Source organism: Suricata suricatta, chromosome 11, assembly GCF_006229205.1.
Source record: "Suricata suricatta isolate VVHF042 chromosome 11, meerkat_22Aug2017_6uvM2_HiC, whole genome shotgun sequence".
NCBI lineage: Eukaryota > Metazoa > Chordata > Mammalia > Carnivora > Herpestidae > Suricata > Suricata suricatta.
Window position 1 is genome coordinate 58,709,512 of NC_043710.1, and position 21,539 is coordinate 58,731,050.

The window sequence follows — 21,539 nt, forward strand, 5'->3', positions numbered from 1 at the left end:
ACGGAGAGGCAGAGTGAATGGAAGACAGGGTGGTACTTCTGTTTTCCAGGGTAGAGGTTTCTATAGAAAGGAGTAGAGTATAGAGAGGTGGAGATCAGAGAGACATCACGGAGATGTGAGGACCTATAGGAGGCCAGAGGAAAGGGGCCAGGTCAGGGACACATAAGGGATATGACAAAAACAGGAGACACTTCCTCCTTGGAGACATGCTGGAAAAAAGGCCGAGTGCTTGAGCTTGAGTGTGGATAAAGTAACTTTGAAACCGGCAAGAGGAACAATAAGGAAGCTATAGGTGGACTATACTGTGAACTAGTAGGTTCCTGGTTAACCTTTCATTTGGGATATGACTCTGTGTGCTAAAATAATGCTGTGAATATTAAATCACATCCCCTAAAAGTGTTCCTGCTCTTGTTTTTCATTTAGACTTGTAGGACCTTAAAGAGCTCATGAAAAGTCACTAGTCAAAATGATACAGTCATTCATTTCACCCAACAGTTAACTTAGTTTCTCCAGAATATTTTCATGATTTTTAATAATTGTGCCTGTAACTACATGGTCCCAGCATAGTACACCAATTCTCAGTTTTAAAAGAACTCTTCTACATCCTCTGGGCTCATTAATGAAAGAGGTGTGGGCTGACAGCTATTCCCTGGACTCACTCTCTGCTCCAGAAGACTCGTTTAGACTCTCTCAAGGCTGCCACAGCACTGTCACCTGCCCCTAACTGCTTCTCTTTAAGTGAACATTTCAAATAAATCACTGAGAAACATTGTAGCTGGTAATTTCTCGCCAGTTTAGATCAGGTTTCATTCCATTAAGTGAAATCCTGATTTAAAAAGTTCTTAACTAGTTATTCAGAAACTTTAAAAGTAATCTCTATGCCCAAGGTGGAGCTTGAATTCATAACCCCGAGATCAGGAGTTGCATGTTCCACCTGAGCTAGCCAGGTGCCCCAAGTTAATCAGTGCTTTTGACCAGAATTGCAAATAATGATGAATTCCACTAGTTTGTTGGTAAAAGAAAAAAAGTTCACCATTCACTGTTAATCGTACTATCCCCAAGAATTAGCAAGATCTATCAAATCAATATTTGTAGATGAGAATCATACTCAAGATTGTTGGAAGGGCCTTTCAAGTCATCTGGTCTAACTACTCTTCAAATGTGTTAATCTGTTACACTGCTGCCAAGTGACAGTGCAGCCTAAACCCAACATCCCCTATTGGTGAGAATTCACTTCCCAAGTTATTATTAACAAAAGTCTTAAAATATCCCATAAGATAAATGAAAGCTTTGTCTTATGACTTCTGCCCTCTGGTCTAGTTCTGTGCTCCCAGGGGATCACGCAGAACAACCAAGTCCAAAGCCTCTCTAATGTGTCAGTTCTCCAGAGGCTATAAAGATACAAATTTTTCAATAGATAGCCTCCTAATACCTATAATTAACCTAGCTGGCATACAGCTTAGCATTTGCTTTGGGGGGCTCCTGGGTAGCTCAGTCATTAAGCATCTGACTTTGGCTCAGGTCATGATCTCACAGTTTGTGAGTTCAAGTCCCACATCGGGTGAGCATGTGCCTCCCCTTTCAGGTGAGCCCCGCTTCTCTCTCTCCCTCTCTCTGCCTGGGATTCACTCCCTCTCAAAAATTACTTTGCAGAAATTGATACACTTGTAAATTTACTTTTTAGGTAGTAGAAAACAATTCATCTGTTCCTTAGATGACAAAAATTTTCAGCCTTCATCAACTATTAATGAAAATTCTTAGCTTTCTATGTGCCATGAAGTTTAAAATAAACTGTTTGCAAACACATCATGCTAAATACATCAAGTTATTTAAACTTTTTATTATGACAATTGACATATATTAAGTGAAAGAGATGACAGAAGTATTATAATAAAACATTTTGAAAGAAAAAGTTACACAATTAGGCCAATAGCTATAAAATAGCTTTAGGCCTGGCTTAAAACACCAAGAGTTCTGATCAGACTGTAGTGAGACATTGAACATTTCATTAACAAAAAATATTGGCACCAGCCACAACATATTTTGGTTGTCACTTACAAGGAATATTATATTTAAACAACTATGCACTGCAATTCTAACACACTAGGTGTTCATACACTGCAGTTAACCCCTGAAGCTTTAAGCTACCAGGAATTCCCATATTTTCTATGCACAAAATTTACTTTGTGCATTATTGGAATCACATTTCCAGTTTTCAAATCTCCCCCCCACCCACACACACATGCAGTACATTAGATGTGGCAGAGAGCACGCCAGTTTCCCCTATTTGACTAAAACAGCACGTTCCTGATTACCTCTCAACAGTATTATGCTAATCTTGGAGCTTCTGCTTTAGCTCTCATCTCCTAGAAACAAAATAAAGCATTCTGAGAACCTATTCCAGGAATAATTTTTTTATGCATAGGAAAATAAAGCATTTCATATAAGCATGTCTGAAAATCCAAGAGGCATTCTGATCAAACGCTCCCTGAATCCCAGCTACTATTACTTTAAAACCAAATGAAAATGTAACATATACGATTTACAAATTCTTATCTGGAATTTGTATTCTTCCTCTGGAAATTCATGATTCCCAGGCTTCACCTCTGAATGGATGACGACAGCAAAGAAACCGACAACCCCATGTTAGCTGACAAGAGTAAGGTAGTTTAGATAGAAATTATGACCTGCTTAGATGAATTTAATTCTTTATGAGAATACATTTGTGCTATAAAGGTGAGATATTAGAATGGTAAAATTATCAGATGGCACAAAAGTACTGGTGTCTTAGTAAAAAGTTGTGGTAACATGTGCCATGTAAAAGAATGCTAGAATCAGCAACTCTACAAGATTTCAAAAATACGTTTCATCAAATGTGGAGAGAATTGGAATTTGAATCTGATATCCCTTCCAGCAGACAAATACTCCTGTGGAATTAAGTCTACTGAGTAACAAGAACGAAATCAAGCAACTCTAGTTTTTTCTTTTACAGATTGGAAAGAAACCAAGTTCTGCCCCAATCCACCCCGTCCATCCCAGCACGGGACAGTCCCTTTGAAGGTGCACGAACCTCCTAACAGGATTGGGCAAGCTGCAATTCAGACACCATTATCAAGAAGCAACTTTGCTAAGAGAACAAAACACCAGACCCACACTGAGAATACCCTAGGTAGGCATCACAAAAACCACGCACTATAATATGCTGCTAACTGCCAAATTGAGGCTATTATAACTGTTCCGAAATTGAGAATTCATTTACACTAACCTAGAGCTGTGTGTGTGTGTGTGTGTGTGTGTGTGTGTGTGTGTGTGTACGTGTACGTGTTTCTGTATAATTTTCATGCAATGATCTTAAAGCTTTGGAGAAAAGGGTTATTAGCCTAATTTCAAGGCTTGTCCACATAGCAGTATTGACATGCACCAACTCTGCTAAAGGGCAGGAAAATGAAAAAGACCATGGCACAAATTTTTAAACAATCTTAGGTTTAATTACATAATGCACCTGTAGATGTTCTAGCATAAACACAATTGTAAAAATCTACATCCTATTTTAGGGTATTTTTCCACCTCCCATCCCTTAAAAGCTGTACAGTTATATAAAAAATGTGACTCTCAAGCAAAATAAACTTTTTTTTTTTTGCAACATACAAAATAAGTTAAATGATTCAGAAGATCTTGAGCCATTAAGTATCCCAATGACTGTGTTCTGGCCATCCATAAGCATGACATGCAGCTCCTGGTCTATGACCAGAACTCAATAAATACAGGTCAAATGAAACCCCAAACACTTAAATTAGATTTCTTTAGAAAGTGATGAAAGTCAAGAAAATATATAATTAGGGTTAACAATTCCATTCTTAACTTACATCATCCAGTGGCAAAATGAACAAGGCAGGTCACTCAGTCCTTAGTGCATTTACTAGCTTGTACCGGTTTGGCAAAAAAAACCCAACAACACACAAATGTAGTTCCTTTAAATGTTTTTTTTCCCCTCATTCAAAATGTCTAAGGAGCTTAATTAATAAATTTCTACTTACCTAGTAATTTGTTATGCCCTCTTGTATAACTTATGCATAGGATAGATATATCTTAAAAGTTATTAAAAGAAAAATAACATTTCCCTCAACTGAAGTCACAATGTGCCAGAATTGGGGTTTGCAACACTTCTCAGAAAGAAATGGTGTAAATATAAAATGAAAAAAAAAATTGAGCTTACATGACCAGAATGAAGGAGAAAATCCACTCGTAATCCTATTCTAACCAATTTCTGAGAGAGTTTATCTGCATAAAAAAGCATTGAGTTTACAATCTCAAGTGGTTATACACCCAGCACACTGCAGTTTGCTTATGAAGATTGCTTGCTTGCTGGGGAAGGACTCTCTCTTCAGTATATGCTAGAGTTACTCAGCAATTCTTGGCACTCAAAAAATGTTAAATTATCATTTAAGTTGAAGTAAAATCTTTTGAAAAGACTACTAAGTGTACATATAACATAATAACCTAGTTTAAATACATTGATAGCAAAGGGCCTTGTCTTTCAGGATTGGTATAAAAATAAGAAAATCAGCAGCTGAATTGCCACTTCCAAAGTAGGTTTACAGATACACACTGGGAATGGTGGATAAAATAGGAATGGATTTTATTCTAAGAAAGTTTAAGAACAGTATTAGGCAGAGGACTAGATAGATTACAGCAGATACGCAGTCTTGGCATTCTTACTTCTTGGAGAACCAGGAATATTTTTTTAGAATGTCAAACCAAGAAGAGGAAGTCACTATTTTTCTCTAGACTTTCTGTAATTAAATGTTCGTAATTCCACATCAGTTACAATTATTTGTCATGTCTTTTTACAATGTCAATTAATGATTTAAAAGATTCATTTTCATTTTTGCTAACATCTAAAGTATGTATATACATATTAACATATATATATACATACATACATGTATGTTCTATTAAAAAAAGTTCTGGGTCTTTGAATACTTGTTCTCTGGCTGTGAGGCAATCATGGACCCGGTCCACTCTGTTGTTGAAGGGTACAGTTCACTTTTTCTGAATATTAGACTTACAGATTCACTGGGTTCCTTTCAGTCATATGGTAGGTAGAACTAGCAAATGATTAACAACTCTTATCCCCACAAACGTAAGCTAAAAAGGCATTCTTTGTGACAAAGTAAATTCCATCAATTCCATTTAAAAATTGGTAACGCCTCCCCACCACTTTACATGCCTACATTTTAAAAAATAAGTATACTTTGTTCAAATGCATATTATAATAGGGAAGGGTCCTATTAACCCAAAGTTGAAAACTGGAGTTTATAATATCCTTTTAAAATTAACTTGTTTAAAAAATGTTTTTTTCAACGTCTTTAGCATTGAAGTCCATGGTTCTTTGGCAGGTCATATTAAAAAGAAAAAAAGACTATCAGTACACGTGAATTTATTCTAAATGAAACTCATCTTTATTCCCTGCATCTGCAACCTTGACCAACTGGAAAGCGAGGAGTCAAGGACACCCGACCTCATTGTATCAGGTATACTCTTGAAAATGTCTCTGCCATCGTTCTCTAATATTGTGCCAACAACGGAGAATGTTTTACACTAAACACTAATTCATCGACACAAGTCTACAAAACCAAAATGTATATTTTCAGTCCGAGTTCCTTTCATGTATTTTACTTGAAAGCTTCTGCTTTGTGAAAATTTGGCTAGTTTTCCAAACCTTTACGCAAACTGCAAATGAAATATTCTGAGTACTAAACAGCATCTCTCCTTAATACAGGTCCTACAGATTGTGGAGTTTAACATTGGGAGTCCATCTGTATTTAAAAAAGATTAAAGTATCAAAGGGCTCTATTATATAGCAGCTATGATGAATCCAAATCCATCGTTAGTACTCTAAAGGTCCAAGATGTTCTGACTCAAAGGAGCCGCTTGCTTATACTCTGTCCAGTTCCTAATGACTGAATTACATCTTTGGATACAGAACACTGACTTTTTCTTAAAAATTTATGAACTTCTTCAAAGCCTGTTCAGGTAATATTTCAGTGAACACAAGACTCCTTGAGGGACTAAATCTAGTCACCAAGCAGCAGAACTCTTTTTGAACTGTTCAACAGTTAACCGCCCATAATTAATCTGTCTGCATAATAACTACTATCAGAGGCTTCTGCAATCTTTGTAGATGAAACAATTAATTGGCTTAATCAGAATGTAAGGTTAGCAGGCAGACATTCACTATCAAGTTCACAAACATTTAATTCAAGTTCAGTAAGTTAATAGGCAGCAGAAGTGGTATCATAACCCATGTCAGTGGGACTATGCTTAATCGAATACTCAGTCTTTACTGTGATAACAATGACCTTTTCCTCTCTGCAGGAGAAAGGTAAAAACAACCCTTTATTTCACATTAGGCATCCTGTAAAATAATCTACCCAATGAATACTTCTTATCGCTTGCTTAACTATAGAGTGGTGGAAGCAGGAGCTGGTGTGTCCAGAGGTAGAGACAGGGTACACGGGAGTTTCTACATGGTAGTGGCTTTACCCAGCTGCAAGACTAAAATGGCAGAGGAAGATGGGCAGGAGACGCCACCTGCATATTCTAACCACTTACCTTGCACTAGTAGGAGTTCTTCTATTGCCTGCCTGTTAGATAGTTACAAAGGCTAACATTCTTAATTGACTTTCAAACAAATGAACAAACCTGGCTAGAAAGGAAGCTTGGCAAGTGAGTATGGTTCCTTCCATAACCCTGCTCTACTGTCTGTAAATGTTAAGCCCTTCCCTCCCTTCCAGTGGAACATTGTCTCAAAATAAAAATCACAACTTGCTTGGAACCACATGCTATTGGTGCATCCTATTTTTAGGCTGCTTTCATTATTTTATTTTTTATACAGATACATATACATTGCTAGAATCAAAGCAAAAATATTAATGGGCAGGTACTACAGAACTAAAGTGAAACAAAACAAAACAAACAGAAGAACCAACAAATGAAAAACAACAGCTATAAACTTTCAAGGCCAAAAGATAAGACTTCAGGGCAACACCTGTTGAGGAAGAAAAAGGAGGAGTATAAAGTTTCTAGAGAGGTATTTATAATGCAAGTCTAATGCCAGCTTTTTAATAATAAAAAAGAGAAGTGCTTTACTATACACTGACTAGCACATATAATGCTTAATTTGGAAAGAAAAATTAACAAAGTTCCTTGGGCCAGCAGCAGATATGGTGTGTCCATTGCCGGCAACAGACACAACACTGGAACAGAAAAACCCAAATCCCAGGGCAAAAGTATTCACAGAAGTAATGGCTGAAGGTTTCAGAATTTGACAGGCAAGGTTTAATCACAAGTGCTACACTTTATACAACGTTATTTATGGCTCTGCCTGAAATTTTACAGCTGTAACAGCAATAAGACAAAGTTCATATTTTAGTGTCAATTACATGTTAGATATTTAGTTATAAACCCCTTTTTTCTTGAAATAAAGGGCTCATCTTTCATTAAAGCATTGAGATGTTTGAGATGGATGTCATGCCTATTAAGTATATTGGCGGTTCTCAATCAACTGTTGGTCATGTGACTATTAATGAATTTTAATAGAAGTCTAATGGCCAAAGGCCAAAACTACATTCAAACCCTGCTAATATATCCAGGCAGATAGGAAATTCCAATGCACACACATACACACACACACATATACACACACATACATGCTAAAACTCAAACTAAAAACCTCCCAAAGGAACTGCTTTGTTTGTAGACTTCAATTTGAAGTAGATACTAAGGGCAAGAATAGACCAGTTACAATTCACCTGAAAATCCTTTCCCCATTTTCAAATGTGCTAAAATACCGCTGTCAGCTTAGCATCTCTTCACGTATGTTATGTACAGATCTATTTCTTTCAAAATGGGATATTTCAGATATTTAACTATTAAGTGGCCAGAAGACCAGAGTCATACTATCTGCAAAGTTTACAGTCCACCTGGGCCTAAAGAGAGACCACATATGTCACTAATAACTCTCCAGTGATCGTATATTAGATTAGAGGCCACCTCATCACCACTGCATAAAGCTGTTTAAAGAAACTTGCTGCTAGCGCAATCTGGTTGTCAAAGCTTCATTATACATTTTACTGTACAAATGTTTTTCAGATGATTTTTTTTAAACAAGGAACTCCGCTATAACAGAAACTCAGGTTAGAGTTTTTAATGATGATGCTTTCTCAATCTCTTCTTTATTAAGTGTGGTTATCTCCAGTAGTAAACAAGCTGATATGGATGCTGTTCCTAAATGACGCATGTATGGTGTTATCTACAGTTCTCAAACTGCAACAACACAGACTTGAACTTTTAAACAGTCTGCTAATCATCATCTATGCCATGAATGTTTAAATATAATATATATTTAATATGAAAAAGCTAAAGCACAAGTGCTTTCTCCCACCCCTAATTCTGTTTTGGGCCCTCACAGATTCGGAATGCATTCTTATCCACCCTTTTTCACAAAGTCAGGAGAGCTCAGGAAATATAAAGTCAAAAATATACAAATCTTTGTTGTTATTATAATAAGATTTTTTCCATGAATGAAATTACCAAGGACCATGAACTTGGAAAAAGAAAATCAAAAGGAATTTACAGCAATTATTTATCTTCAAAGTTCAAAACTGGTCACTTCACAGAAAGACTTCAGGGTTTGTTGAAATTTTTCTTCTAAAAAGTCATTCTGTAGTGGAGTTTTCTAGGAAAAATAAAACAGCTTTTAATAACTGGCCCGCTGGTGTGAGAGCTACCGTGGAATAAATTAGCACAAAAATGGAAAAAAAGTCTTATAACTGTTCACTATTACAGACATAATCAACAAGGTCAGTCACTCTCAAAAGCTCATCTTCCTCCTCTTCTGGTGCCCCTGCCTCCTGCCCACCGCTTGTCCCATTGGAGGCCAGGCCTGCACTGGCTGTGCTGCTGTCCTTGGGGGTCTGAGGCTTCTCGACTGGCTTGCCAATCAAGTTCTCAATGGCTTTGCCAGGACTCTGTCCATTGGTGGAAGGCAAGTCCACTAAGCTATAGTCCAAAGGGCTCCCCACTTTGCCTACGTTTTCAAAGTCCTCTTCCTCATCACTGTCTATCCGGTAGGGCTTCTTGGTGCTCTCTTGTTCTGCGGGCAGGACCCTGGACTGGCTGTCATGGGCAGGCTGATCTGCATCTCCATGAACGTTGTCACAACTCTCCTCCTCGTCTGTCTCGATCCGGTGTAGCCGTTTTCGGGATGGTTTGCCTTCTTCTTCCTCATCTGCTTCTGAATACTCATCTGTGCTTCGACCCCGCTTTCGAACAGACCGCTTTGATTCTTTAGCTAGCTCGTCGTCTTCAGAGTTCTTGGACATATAGCTCTCTAAAATAAATAGCACATTTAAGCCATCGACACAGTTAACCATAACAGAGTTAAGTAATTCTCCTTTTCCTCCCCAAATTCACCCCATGTCCTGCTTTCAGACTTGCTCATAAATCCGTTATTTCCCTTCAAACCTGGCCTGATTTCTCCTTCCTTGCAGGTCTGTGACAATCCACGGTATGATCCAGAGTATGCTTTTTAATTACGATTTTAGGAAAGAGGAGAATCCGATTTCTTAGAGAACAAATATGACCCTTAAATTAAATGGAGATGGGGGTAACAAACGGAGAAATTACTATCCACTAGCCCTCAAATTATGGAGTCATGTAAACATACTGGTAAGGAAAGATTAAATTGAGCACCCAAACTCTGGGCATCTGAAACAGTGTACTAAGAACTCCTAACCCATGTTATTAAATGTTCATGATAGGCCTTAAAGGTTTGCTTTTGTCTGTACTTACATCCAGGTGGTCTCATCTAGTCTCCTGGCTTTGCATCTATGTTGATGCTCTAATATTTGTTTTAGGCACCCCCTAAATTCCAGACTCGTGTCAACCTGCCTACTCAACATCTATGCTGGGATTTTTTTTAAATTATTATTTTTTTTAAATAAGCTTCACGCTTGGCATGGAGCCCAACATGGGGCTTAAACTCATGACCCTGAGATCAAGAGGTGGACTGCTTAATTGACTGAGCCACCCAGGCACCCCATGCTGCGATTTCTATAAAGGCATCTGAAACCTAACGTGTCCAGAACTAAGGTCGTAAGCCTCTGCCTCAAACCTGCACTGTCTGGTCTCCACCATCTTAGTTACTGGCAACTCTACTGCAATCACTCAGTCCACTTCTGATTGCTTTCTTTCTGCCACCGAACCCAACAATATATCCATTGAGTCTACCTTCAAAATATATCCATTAACTGCTTTTCATCCCTTTACTGCCACTGCCTTAGTCTCACCTGACCTATTTCAATGGTCTCCCAACTGGTCTCCTAGATTCTGTCCTAGTCCCCTTAAATTTATTCATAACACAGCTACTGTAGCAAATTAAAACACATGTCACATCATGTCACTGCTCTGCTCAAACTCCTCCAATTATTTCTCCTCTCACAAAGAATAAAATCCAAAGTCTACACTACACAATGGCCTACTGTGCTATTCAATATGGTAGCCAGTAATCACATGAGGCTATTTTAAATTTAAATAAAATTAAAATTAACAGGGGCGCCTGGTTGGCTCAGTCAGTTAAGCATCCGACTTTGGCTCGGGTCATGATCTCAGGATTAGTGGGTTCAAGCCCTGTGTCAGACTCTGTGCTGACAGCAGCTCAGAGCCTGGAGCCTGCTTCAGATTCTGTGTCTCCCTCTCTCTATGACCCTCCCCTGCTTGCGCTCTGTCTCTCAAAAAAAAAAAAAAAAAAATTTAACAATTCAGTTCCTCAGTCAAACGAGTCACATTTCAGGTGCTCAAAAGCCACATGAAGCTAGTGGCTATTATACTCAATAGCACAGATACAGAATATTTCCATCGCTGCAGAAAATTCAACCACATGGCACTGTTCCTCATCAAGGGCTGGCAATTTTTATTTTCATTTTTTGTAAAGGGGAGGTCCTATAGTCTCTATTGCAACTACTCGATTTTATGCAAAAGTCATCACAGATAATATGTAAGAAACAAGGGGTGTGGCTGTTCCAATAAAATTTTATTTAAAAAGTCTTTATTTATACAAATAGGTGGGCTGTAGTTGGCAGACTTCTGCTCTTCATGATCTGACCCCGTTAATCTCTGTATCATACCAAGCTCTTCTTCCCTTCACCCATTCTCCTTTAACTACCCTGGCTTCCTCTTTTGTTCCCTCAACATGCCATGCACAGACTCGTCTCCAGGCCTTCACATTAGATGCTCCATCTGCCTACATCACTCTTCTTCCAGATAAATGCAGGACACACACCCGACATTTTGCCTGGTCTTTACTCAAATGCAGTCTTCTTAGTGAGGCGTTCGTACAGTGCCCTGAAATCCCTGCTCCTCTCTCAACTCCCCTTACTTCTTTATTCTTCTCCACAGCATTTAGAGCAAAGGTTATACTTGTTTACTGTCTCACCCAATTAAAATATGAGTTACACACGGAAGTGAGATGTTTTGGCTATTCATTCTTCTACTTCCAGTGCCTAGAATAGTGATTAGTACAGTAAGTGTTTTTTAAAGTTGAATTATTGAATTTATGTTTGTCTTTAATGACACATGAAGATAAATATACACAATCAGTGTTTACCTCCTTTCTTTAGCCTTTCATGTCCAAATGTTTTTTTCCCCTTTCTTTCCTTACTTGGGCTCAAACTTAATTGATAAGGATCTTTGAAATCTTTAAAACATGATAAATAATGGAGAATTAAATAAATCAAAACAGAAAGGGGCATAGGTGAGTGTTAGAACAATTTAAAATGAACTTGGGAAGAACTCTGGAATAACCATAAGACTAAATGGATGTCACAAATTCATATTTTAGAGCTTTTCCTACACTGCTGCTCTAAAGCACAGGAAAAACTACCAAGACATAAAACAGTTATGAACTGAAGTTCACAGTCAAGGTGGAAAAAGACTGCAGGAATCCACATCTGAAACTGTTCAGTTATTCAGAACATAGAGGTTATTTCAAAATGAGGGCTGTGAATAATTAAGGGAACAGAAGACATCTTGTTCCGACAATCTTCTGTGACTCTTCTATTTCAATGAAAAATTTAATTATTACAATGGAGATGTTCAAAATTGGTATCTTATCAAGTACCATTTATTTAAACTATAAAAAAATGACCCAGCCAAAAAAAAAAAAAAAAAAAAAAAAAGGTTTTATCTCAAAGATCTGACTGGCTATGTTGAATTTCTATGAAAAGGTACAGCACTATAATCCTGAGTTTATAGCTTCTATTCCTGCTTTGTCCAAACTTCTATAACCTGGAGACTTACTCCTTACCTTCGCTCTCGGAGCTGGAAAGCCTGCGCTTGTGAACGCGTCTGATTTCTTTACCACGTCGTAAACTCTTCTGGGAACCATCACTTTCGGAATCTTCTTTATAGTTAATTTGTCTTTTCTGATTCCTCCTTGACCGCCTTCGCCGAGTTTCTACAAAATCATCACTAAAATCATCGCTAAAATCACTTTCTGTTGGAAAAAAAAAATGGAAAAGAAGTCGAGTACAAAATTTAAGTCTATTAACTAGAAATGTAATTAGTTTATATTATAAAAATATAAAGCTATTAATAAGGTTCAGTAGTAATGATTTTTAAATCAATCATAGTTGTTGTAAGTTCTCTTTTTTAAAAAAATTTTAAAATGTTTATTTTTGAGAGAGACGGAGACAGTGCAAGTGGGGGAGAGGCAGAGACAGAGAGGGAGACACAGAATCTGAAGCAGGCTCCAGGCTCTGACCTGTCAGCAGAGAACCCCACATGGAGCTTGAACTCATGGACTGTGAGATCGTGACCAGGGCCGAAGTTGGACACTTACCTGACTGAGCCACCCAGGCGCCCCTCCTTTCTCTTTTTTAAAAATATTTATCTTTGGGAGAGTACAAGTGGGAGGAGGGACAGAGAGAGAGGAACAGATGATCTAAAGCCAGTTCTGCACTGAGAGGCTGACGTCAAAGAGCCTGATGCAGGGCTCAAACCCAAGAACTGCGAGAGCATGACCTGAGCCAAAGCTGGATTCTCAACTAACTAGGCCACCCAAGTACCCTAATAAATATCTATTTTAAAAAGCAGGCTCCATGCCCAATATGGGGTTTAAACTTAAAACCCTGTGACCAAGAGTCACAATCTCTACTTACTGAGCCAGCCAGGAGCCCCTATAAGTCTATTACTTTCCTTTTAATAGTATGAATAAATGCAGAGGTCTTTAATGCCCAACCTCATTAATGTATCCTGTTAGCAGCCAATGCTTGAGATGAAAACATCTTTTATATGATCTTTATCTCATTCAACCTATGCATGATTGCTCTTCTTGGTGGACAGTTATTATTCTGCCTCAAAATAATCTGTTTTTCCTATGTGTACAGATGTATGGCACAGAGTAAATAATTTCAAAATGAATGTATGGCACAGATTAAACCATCTAATACTAGATGAGACTGTTGAAAGAAGTATAGAATTGGAGTTATATTTTTGGCTTTCTTCCATATGCAAATAAAATCTACTAGCAAGAGCATAGAGGGACATTTAAACTCTCAAAGTATAGCTAAACAGCATGGTCCTTACCATCTCTGATAAGAAAACGGGACCATGACATTGTGTTAGAGCAGTTTTTCAGGAGTCCTAACAAATTCCAAATTGGCTTTCAAAATCTGGACAAATTGATCACACAGTGATGGTAACATTATAATCACAGACTAAAGTAAGAATCCAAGAGTACATACTGATATAAAGAAATAAATATATGGAGAAGAAGGGAAAGCGCTTTCTTACAGAACACCAAACAATAAAGATAAAAGGAGCGACGGACCTAGGAAATCATCAATGAATGCTTAAATTATGTGTGAAACATTTGAAAAGAAATGGGATATAGAGGGTCTCAAAAATGTCCTCCTACTAATTACTGCTAATTTATAAAGGGAAAAATAATGGAGACCCAGAGAACATATATAAACTCTGTGATATTCTTGTTGAAAAATGTGTAACCTGAATCTAATCACAAGGAAAAAAAAACTACTCTTGACCGAGGAACATTTTACAAATTAACTAGTGTGTATTCTTCAAAAATATCAAGATCAATAAAGAGAAAGTTTGAGGAATATCCTAGATTAAAGGAGACTATACACATGAATAAAAGCAATCTGTACTCCTGAATTTGACCCTGAACTAGAAATGAAATTGATATAAAGGATTATATTGGGACACCTGATGAAATCTGAATGTATACTGATAATTATATAATAGCATCTCAATGTTAAAATGTCTGATTTTGAGAATTATACTGTGGTTACGTTTGAAAATGTCCTTGTTCGGGGCGCCTGGGTGGCTCAGTCGGTTGGGCCTCCGACTTCGGCTCAGGTCAGATCTCACGATAGTGGGTTCGAGCCCCGCGTCGGGCTCTGTGCTGACAGCCAGCTCAGAGCCTGGAGCCTGCTTCCGGTTCTGTGTCTCCTTCTCTCTCTGCCCCTCCCCCTCTCATGCTCTGTCTCTCTCTGTATCAAAAATAAATAAAACATTAAAAAAAAAAAAAGAAAAAAAAGAAAATGTCTTTGTTCTTAGGAAATAATCCCTGATAAAGAGGCACAGATATCTCCATTTACTCAAACGGTTTAGAAAAAAAGATATATAAAACAAAAAACCCAAAAGCCTGGCCAGGTCAAGGATGTAATTAATACTCCTTCCTGGTTGTGACACTTCCTCAGTGAGAAGACAGCTACCTCTCTACCAATTCCACAAAAAAACCCCAAACAAAAAAGGGGGGTGGGAAGACTCATTATCTGTTCTTTTAGATACTGTGCCAGTCACTATTTATTTGGTTAATAGGGATAAGCATAAAATATAAGAACATCAATTACTGCTAATTTACAAATCACTGATAGTGATTTAAATGCTAGCAATACTTGATGATCCTTCTCTTGCCAACTGCTAGATATATGAGAAAAATGCTGTCAGCTTATTTGAGAATGATTCCAAAAAAACACTATGAAGATAAGTCCAGGCATGGAAACACTTTGCACCAAAAGAATTCATCACAATCGTAAATAAATTTGGTATGCTGTTAATACATCTATCTTTATTTATTTATCTTCTTAGATATGCTTTATGTGCTTTCCGTGAAAAATTTTAGTTACTGGAAAGTCATAAGAAGAGAATTCAAAGTTTTATCAGAAAGCTTATATAACAGTTGAATGGAATTTTATCTGAAGAACTCTTTAACTCCAGAAGTCATAAGAATTTACTGAGTTGGTGTGATGTGAATATAATTTTTTTTTTTTTACCAGAGTCTCTACTATTCTCCTCAGACTCTTCCTCTTCGTCATCGTCAGAGTACTTTTTCTTTGGGGTCTTTCTCCGCAAACGCCTGCTTTGCCTCATTGGCCGGGAAGGATGTCGCCTCAGTCTTCGGCTACAGAAATCAGTGTCGCTGTCATCATTAGATGGTGGGTCTTCTTCACTCTCATCTGGGTTTTCATCAGATACAACAAACTCGTCTTGAGATCTGTTCAAGAGAAACCAGATACATTAAGACTCGGAGTTCAAATTCTACCAAGTGCAGTGAAACATTAAATAATGGTTAATGTAAAATACCTGGATAATTATATCAACCTGTCTGTTAATAAAATGGAGAAAGGATTTGCAATCTATTCTTTTCTTAAGAGGCGTTAAGATGAACTGATGCTGGTTTTTGGACATAAATTGCTTTGGCCTGTTGGGATGTCCCTTTCATACCTTAAATTTAACACGTCCCAAAGAGAACTCATTATTTCCTAACCTACTCCTCTCTTCTGTCTCCTAGCCTTGTATTTGGTTACTATTACCTTTCCAGTAACTCAAATCAAAAACCTGGCTGGTATTTTTCCTAATTTCACTCTTTTCTCACATCTAACAAATTACTAACTCTTCCCTGAGTCAACCTCTTAAAGATAGTATCTCAAACCTAATCCCTCTTTCTCTGTTCAGGCACTCATCTCCCACTAAACCACTCCAGGGAATCTCTCTAGCCTCTAGATATATTTCCCCTCCCTAAATACTCCAAATAAAGGCCAAGATAAAGTCTTCTGAAACATAAACCTCATTAGCCTGATGTTAAAAACCCATCAGTGGACTTTTATCATGATCTGCAGGGTAAGAGTCTGAATACCTATGCAAGACAAACAAATCACTCCATCATCTGGGTCCTTTTTATCTCTTAGTCAAATCCCTTTACTTCTTCTTCCCCATATTCTTGCTACCCTGACAGACCAGAAGTTTCCTAAATATTCCATGATGTTTTATGGCCTGCTGCCTTGGATGCATGACTTCTCAGAGGATGCTGCTTTGAATCTCAATCTCACTGATTTGCCCAGTTTTTCATTCTTCAAATTTCAGATCAAGGTCTATTTCTACTCCAAGGCTTCCCTTGAACTCCCTAAATGTTTCCGACTCTTCCTTTATACTCTAATTTAGGCTTTACCTATATATTTTTTCATAACAATCACACATTGAATGACTTTTTGTGGCTTACATGTTTGTTTCTTCCGCTAATAATCTGAGAGGAGAAACTCTATGTTGTTTCTTGCTCTGCTTTCATGATCTTCTGTACTGGATTACCTGCCTTCACCAAAACCTCTGTGGGTCATCAGAGAACAGTATCTAATTGCCTGTGCTTGTCTATTTTTCACATTTGACTAGGAACCTCTCCTGGACATGCTGGTGGAAGGTGGCAGAGATGCACAGCAAATGAATGCTTGATTGCAGTTAATAAAATGTAAATACAATTCTACATATTAAGCAACCATAAGCCTACTTTGTTTTGCTAAAAATAACCAAGATCAGCATTCTTGAATCTGTTTTAAATAGTCTGAAAAAAAAGAGGTAATCCATGTGCATGAAGAACAAAAGCCCCACCACAGTGTGGGGAGCTTCTCTGTTAGCCCCATGGAAGCCTGCATCTAGGGTCTGGGATCTGCTAGCGAACCACACACCCATCACTGATCTTGAATTCATCCTCGCTCTCTTCTTCATCCAGGTTGCTGTCACTGTCCAGGTCATTCAGTCGCCGGCGTTTCTTCCGGCGTGCAGCAGCTGCCCTCTGGGGCCGTTTATTTTCTTTCCTTTCTTCATCCAAAATAGTGGAAATGTCTTTCCCACGGTGACCTGTGATGGTGGAGATATCTTTTCCTCGGCCGGCTCCTGGGTTCAGGGTACGGGGGGAGGGGGTTAAGGGGAATAGAAGGAGGGAGGAAGAGAGACAACTGTATGTTTATTAAAAGCTTCTCTTTAATATATAGAGACTGTCCTGGTTCATGCTTAGCAGCTCATTTGTTTTTTTCCTACAAATAACCACTTTTCTCACAACTTCAGCCGACAGAGCTCTCATCAAGAGAATACTGCATTTGTTTATCCTATGAAGTAGTTCACTATGTAAAAAACTTTTAAAAATTTGATATAATTCACATACTATAATATCCTCCCATTAAGTGTATAATTCAGAGGTTTTCAGTATAGTCACAAAGTTGTGCAACCATCACCACTAACAAATTCCAGAACATTTTCATCAACCTCGAAGGAAACCTCATACCTATTAGCAATCACTCAAGAATCTCTTCTTCAAAGTTGTCTTTTGGACAGGGCTTTAGAAAGAGACCAATCCATTTTCTTATAACTGTGTTTGCAGGACAGAAAAGTGAGAATCCATAGCAAAGCTGTAAATAAGGTACAGAGCCCTGGAAAAGCTGTGACTTCTTTAGTCCATTAAAGAGCCTACTTAATATTAAGCCTCTTTGAAAACAATAGTTTTCAGAGCATTATAAATCTCTATGTAGTTCTTTCAATAAATTACCTTCAAATTCTTCTATTTTTATGTCACCTATTAAAGACTAAAAAATTAATAAAGTGATTTTTAAAAAGTTGCTTTATAGCAATCATTTAGATTATGAGTTATCCATAATTTTTAAGATTGTGTAGCAGTAGTGATCTAAACATAGAAAGACAGTAAGAAAGTTTAATTGGATTTTCTGTTTGGAAGCAGAAGTAAATTTTTTAATCTATAGAGGAAAATTTATATTTTATATTAGATCATGAAACTACTTGAAAAATGCGGAGTCTATATACTGACACTATGTCCAAAAATTATTTAAAAAAATTTTTTTAATGTTTTATTTATTTTTAATACAGAGAGAGACAGAGCATGAGAGGGGGAGGGACAGAGAGAGAAGGAGACACAGAACCGGAAGCAGGCTCCAGGCTCTGAACTAGCTGTCAGCACAGAGCCCGACGCGGGGCTCGAACCCACTATCATGAGATCTGACCTGAGCCGAAGCCGGAGGCTCAACCGACTGAGCCACCCAGGCGCCCCCAAAAATTATTTTAAATCTCAGACATGTGACATTCAGTAGTAATCATCATATACACTGGGGAAAATTTAAAAAACTATGTTTACTGCTCTAATCATTTTTGAAACTAATCTCAGGCATCTGGGTGGTTCAGTCGGTTAAGCATCTGACTTCGGCTCAGGTCATGAGCTAGGTCTGTGGGTTCGAGCCCCATCTTAGGCTCTGTGCTGACAGCTCAGAGCCTGTACCCTGTTTCAGATTCTGTATCTCCCTCTCTCTCTGCCCCTCCCCTGCTCACTCTCTGTCTCTCTCTCAAAATAAAATAAACACATAAAAAGAAAAAAAATTAAAAAAAAAAAAACCCAAAAAACCCTAACCTATACATTTACCGTGGGGCTTGAACTCATGTGTCACATGTTCTACTGACCGAGCCAGCCAGGTGGCCCTAATCAGAACATTTTAACTTACTGGCCAATTCAAAATGAGAGAATGATAAACACATACCTCCTCCATCAGCTTCTTTGATATCATCTTCTATGGCTTCATCAATTGCTTCATCAAATTCGTCAAATCTAAAATATATACAACAATCACATCACAGACTGTCCTGGTATGTGGGTTAGGAGGGTTGCCTCAGAAGTGAGAAACGCCTTAATATAAAAATGCTCTCTGCCACTTCAGGATTGTGTGACTTAGACTATATCGCCTTGCTCCTGTTAACCTCAGTTTTTTTTATAGATTGGCATCTAATTCATTTTCAAAGATCATCTATCCAAAAATATTGGCTGTATAATGTCTAATCTTATAGATGTGTCATAATTTAGATAAAACAGCTTACTTCCAAGTTTCTCACATTTATAAACAAGGCTCTGAGTAAACAATCTTGGAGCTGTGGCTTAGTTCTTCCTTAATGTAAACTCTGAGAAAGTGAAAATCTGTGCATTCACTCATCAGGCTAGAGTAACAGATACAGATAAAGCCAGATGCGGTTAACAGGAAACCGTGTTTCTCCCAAGGACACCTTATAGCTGTAAAGTGGCAAAACGACCTCTTTGAGTGACTATTACTTTCTTACTCACTGAACAACTTGGTTTTCTACATCAGAGACCATCAGAACCCATAGACTTATAAAATAGTTATCAGTAAGAATAAAACATCATACCCTTGCCCAGAGGATTTAAGTTACTTTTAACGCAAAGAAGCAGTCTTGATTTATATCCCAGAAGCGGAGCTTTGAATAAGAGATTAGAAACAGCATTCTACATATCAATTTCAACTTCGAATGCTTTCAAGGAAACAGGAAACCTTGTCTAGTACGGTCTGGATCTAATACCAACCCCTTTACAGACCCCACTTTGCCTTGACCATAATGCTTCATTGCCTTATTTACATTTCATCTAAACTCTACCTTCCTCTGTATCTTATCATGACTCCATTTTTTCCTTTGTTTGGTGAGATGCCCATGGTTCCACTAAGAAATTTTGTTGGACTACAGGGTTGTTCCTGGTATTCTTGCTACAAATAAAAACAAAACTGTTGGTTTAAAGGGCATAAAAGTTGTTCTTTAAGAGTTGTAGCAACTTATAACCATGAAGTGAATTTTATCATTAATCTTTTTCTCTAATTTCAAAAAGCAAATTTACTTGTTCCTTTATATGATTACTAAGGCCAAATATTAGTTTCATGTTTATTGAACGTTTTTATTTTTTCTTCTACAAGTACTGCCTTGTATCCTTTGCCCATTTTATCAGCCCGAGTGCATCTTTTCTTACTGACTTCTAAGACCTTTTTAGATATTAAAGATTTTAATCTCTTTGTCATATGTTGCAATTATTTCTATCCAAAGTATATTTCACCTTTCACCTTTGCTTATATTTTAAGTTATAAGAAATGAAAATTGATATCCTGCCCAGCTACAATTATGAATATGTGCCCATAATCTCCTGTCAGTCCGCTCAATAAATAAAAACAAATAAGACCAATATAAAAAGTCACCCTGTCTAGTTTTAGTCTCTAAAACAAACAAAACTTTGATTTCCATTAAGTAGCTGATTTCCTAAGAAAAAAGTCTTTACACTTGACTTCAGTAGATCCAACAACCTTTACAGATATCATGTAAAAAGCTACTGTATTTCTACCATGAAAACAATTATACTCACTGTAATTTTTAAAATTCATAAGGCATTTGAATTCTAACTCCTTTGCCAAATTTCTTTGCAAGAAAGTATTTTCAAAAGAAAACAGTAAACATAGGGGAAGAAAGAAAGAAAAAAAGAGGAGAGAGGCAAACCATAAAAGAGACTCTTATCTCGAGAGAACAAACTGAGGGTTGCTGTAAGGTGAGCGGGAGGAGGGTTTAGATGGGGGATGAGGGACTATGGAGGCACCTGGGATGCGTACTGGGTGTTGTTCGTGAGTGATAGATCACTAAATTCTACTCCTGAAACTAATATTACACTATATGTTAACTGAGATTAAATAAAAAAATTAAAACATTAAAAATAAAAAAAGTAAAAGAAAATATTTTTAAAAGTGAATGCTTTTGTCTGAGTCTTTCTTAACTTTCATGTAATCAAATATCCTTTCCATTACTGTTTCTATGTTCGGTGCTTTGTTTAAAAAGTTGCTCCTATATGCCTTCCTTAAATCGTTTTGGGAGCTAGACAGGGCATAAATAAATGAATCACATAATACATTTTATGCTAAACAACAGTTTATCATAAATTTCTATATTACTGTTATACAGTTTTAAGGATCATCTGCATTATTCTGCCATCAACCAAGACCTAGAGAAATGGACGATTCCAAGTTACAAGGGTAATACAGGGTACAGTGAAAACTATAGTCTTAGTCTGCTGTACCCCAATCCAATGTTCCCTCTAGGCAACTTTTATGTCATCCTCTGTTAGAAGCAGTAAGAATCTGATAAATAATTATGAAATGATTATAGCAATGAAATTCTTTTGTCTTCTTTCTGTGGTAATACCTTATTAACTGCTTTACAGGTCCATTGTTTCCTTAGTGATTTTCTGTCTGGTTGATCTATCCATTGCTGTCAGTGGAGTATTAAAGTCCCCTGTAATTAGCACATTTTTGTCAATAAGATTGTTTCTGTCTGTGATTAATTGTTTTATGTATTTGGGC

At 37.4% G+C, this 21,539-nt stretch overlaps 1 protein-coding gene and 1 long non-coding RNA gene across 5 annotated transcripts in view; one reads left to right on the top strand and one right to left on the bottom strand.

The window, feature by feature from the left end:
* Positions 1-15,721, top strand: part of LOC115272160 — a 23,492-nt gene extending 7,771 nt beyond the window's left edge. For 3 of the 4 annotated variants that reach the window (XR_003900281.1, XR_003900282.1, XR_003900284.1), the window contains exons 2-4: positions 2,993-3,169; positions 5,400-5,534; positions 15,363-15,721. This is a non-coding gene — a long non-coding RNA (uncharacterized LOC115272160). Of the gene's footprint in view, positions 1-2,992; positions 3,170-5,373; positions 5,535-15,362 lie in introns of all 4 variants that reach the window. The other variant, XR_003900283.1, reaches the window with a different exon arrangement.
* RSF1 (remodeling and spacing factor 1) overlaps positions 3,465-21,539 on the bottom strand; it is a 165,809-nt gene continuing 147,734 nt past the window's right edge. Inside the window, exons 12-16 of the mRNA XM_029915208.1 lie at positions 18,900-18,967; positions 17,046-17,253; positions 15,360-15,580; positions 12,368-12,556; positions 3,465-9,394 (exon numbers count right to left, since the gene is read on the bottom strand). Coding sequence (XP_029771068.1) covers positions 8,829-9,394; positions 12,368-12,556; positions 15,360-15,580; positions 17,046-17,253; positions 18,900-18,967 — 1,252 coding nt within the window. The 3' untranslated portion in view covers positions 3,465-8,828. The remainder of the gene's footprint in view (positions 9,395-12,367; positions 12,557-15,359; positions 15,581-17,045; positions 17,254-18,899; positions 18,968-21,539) is intronic.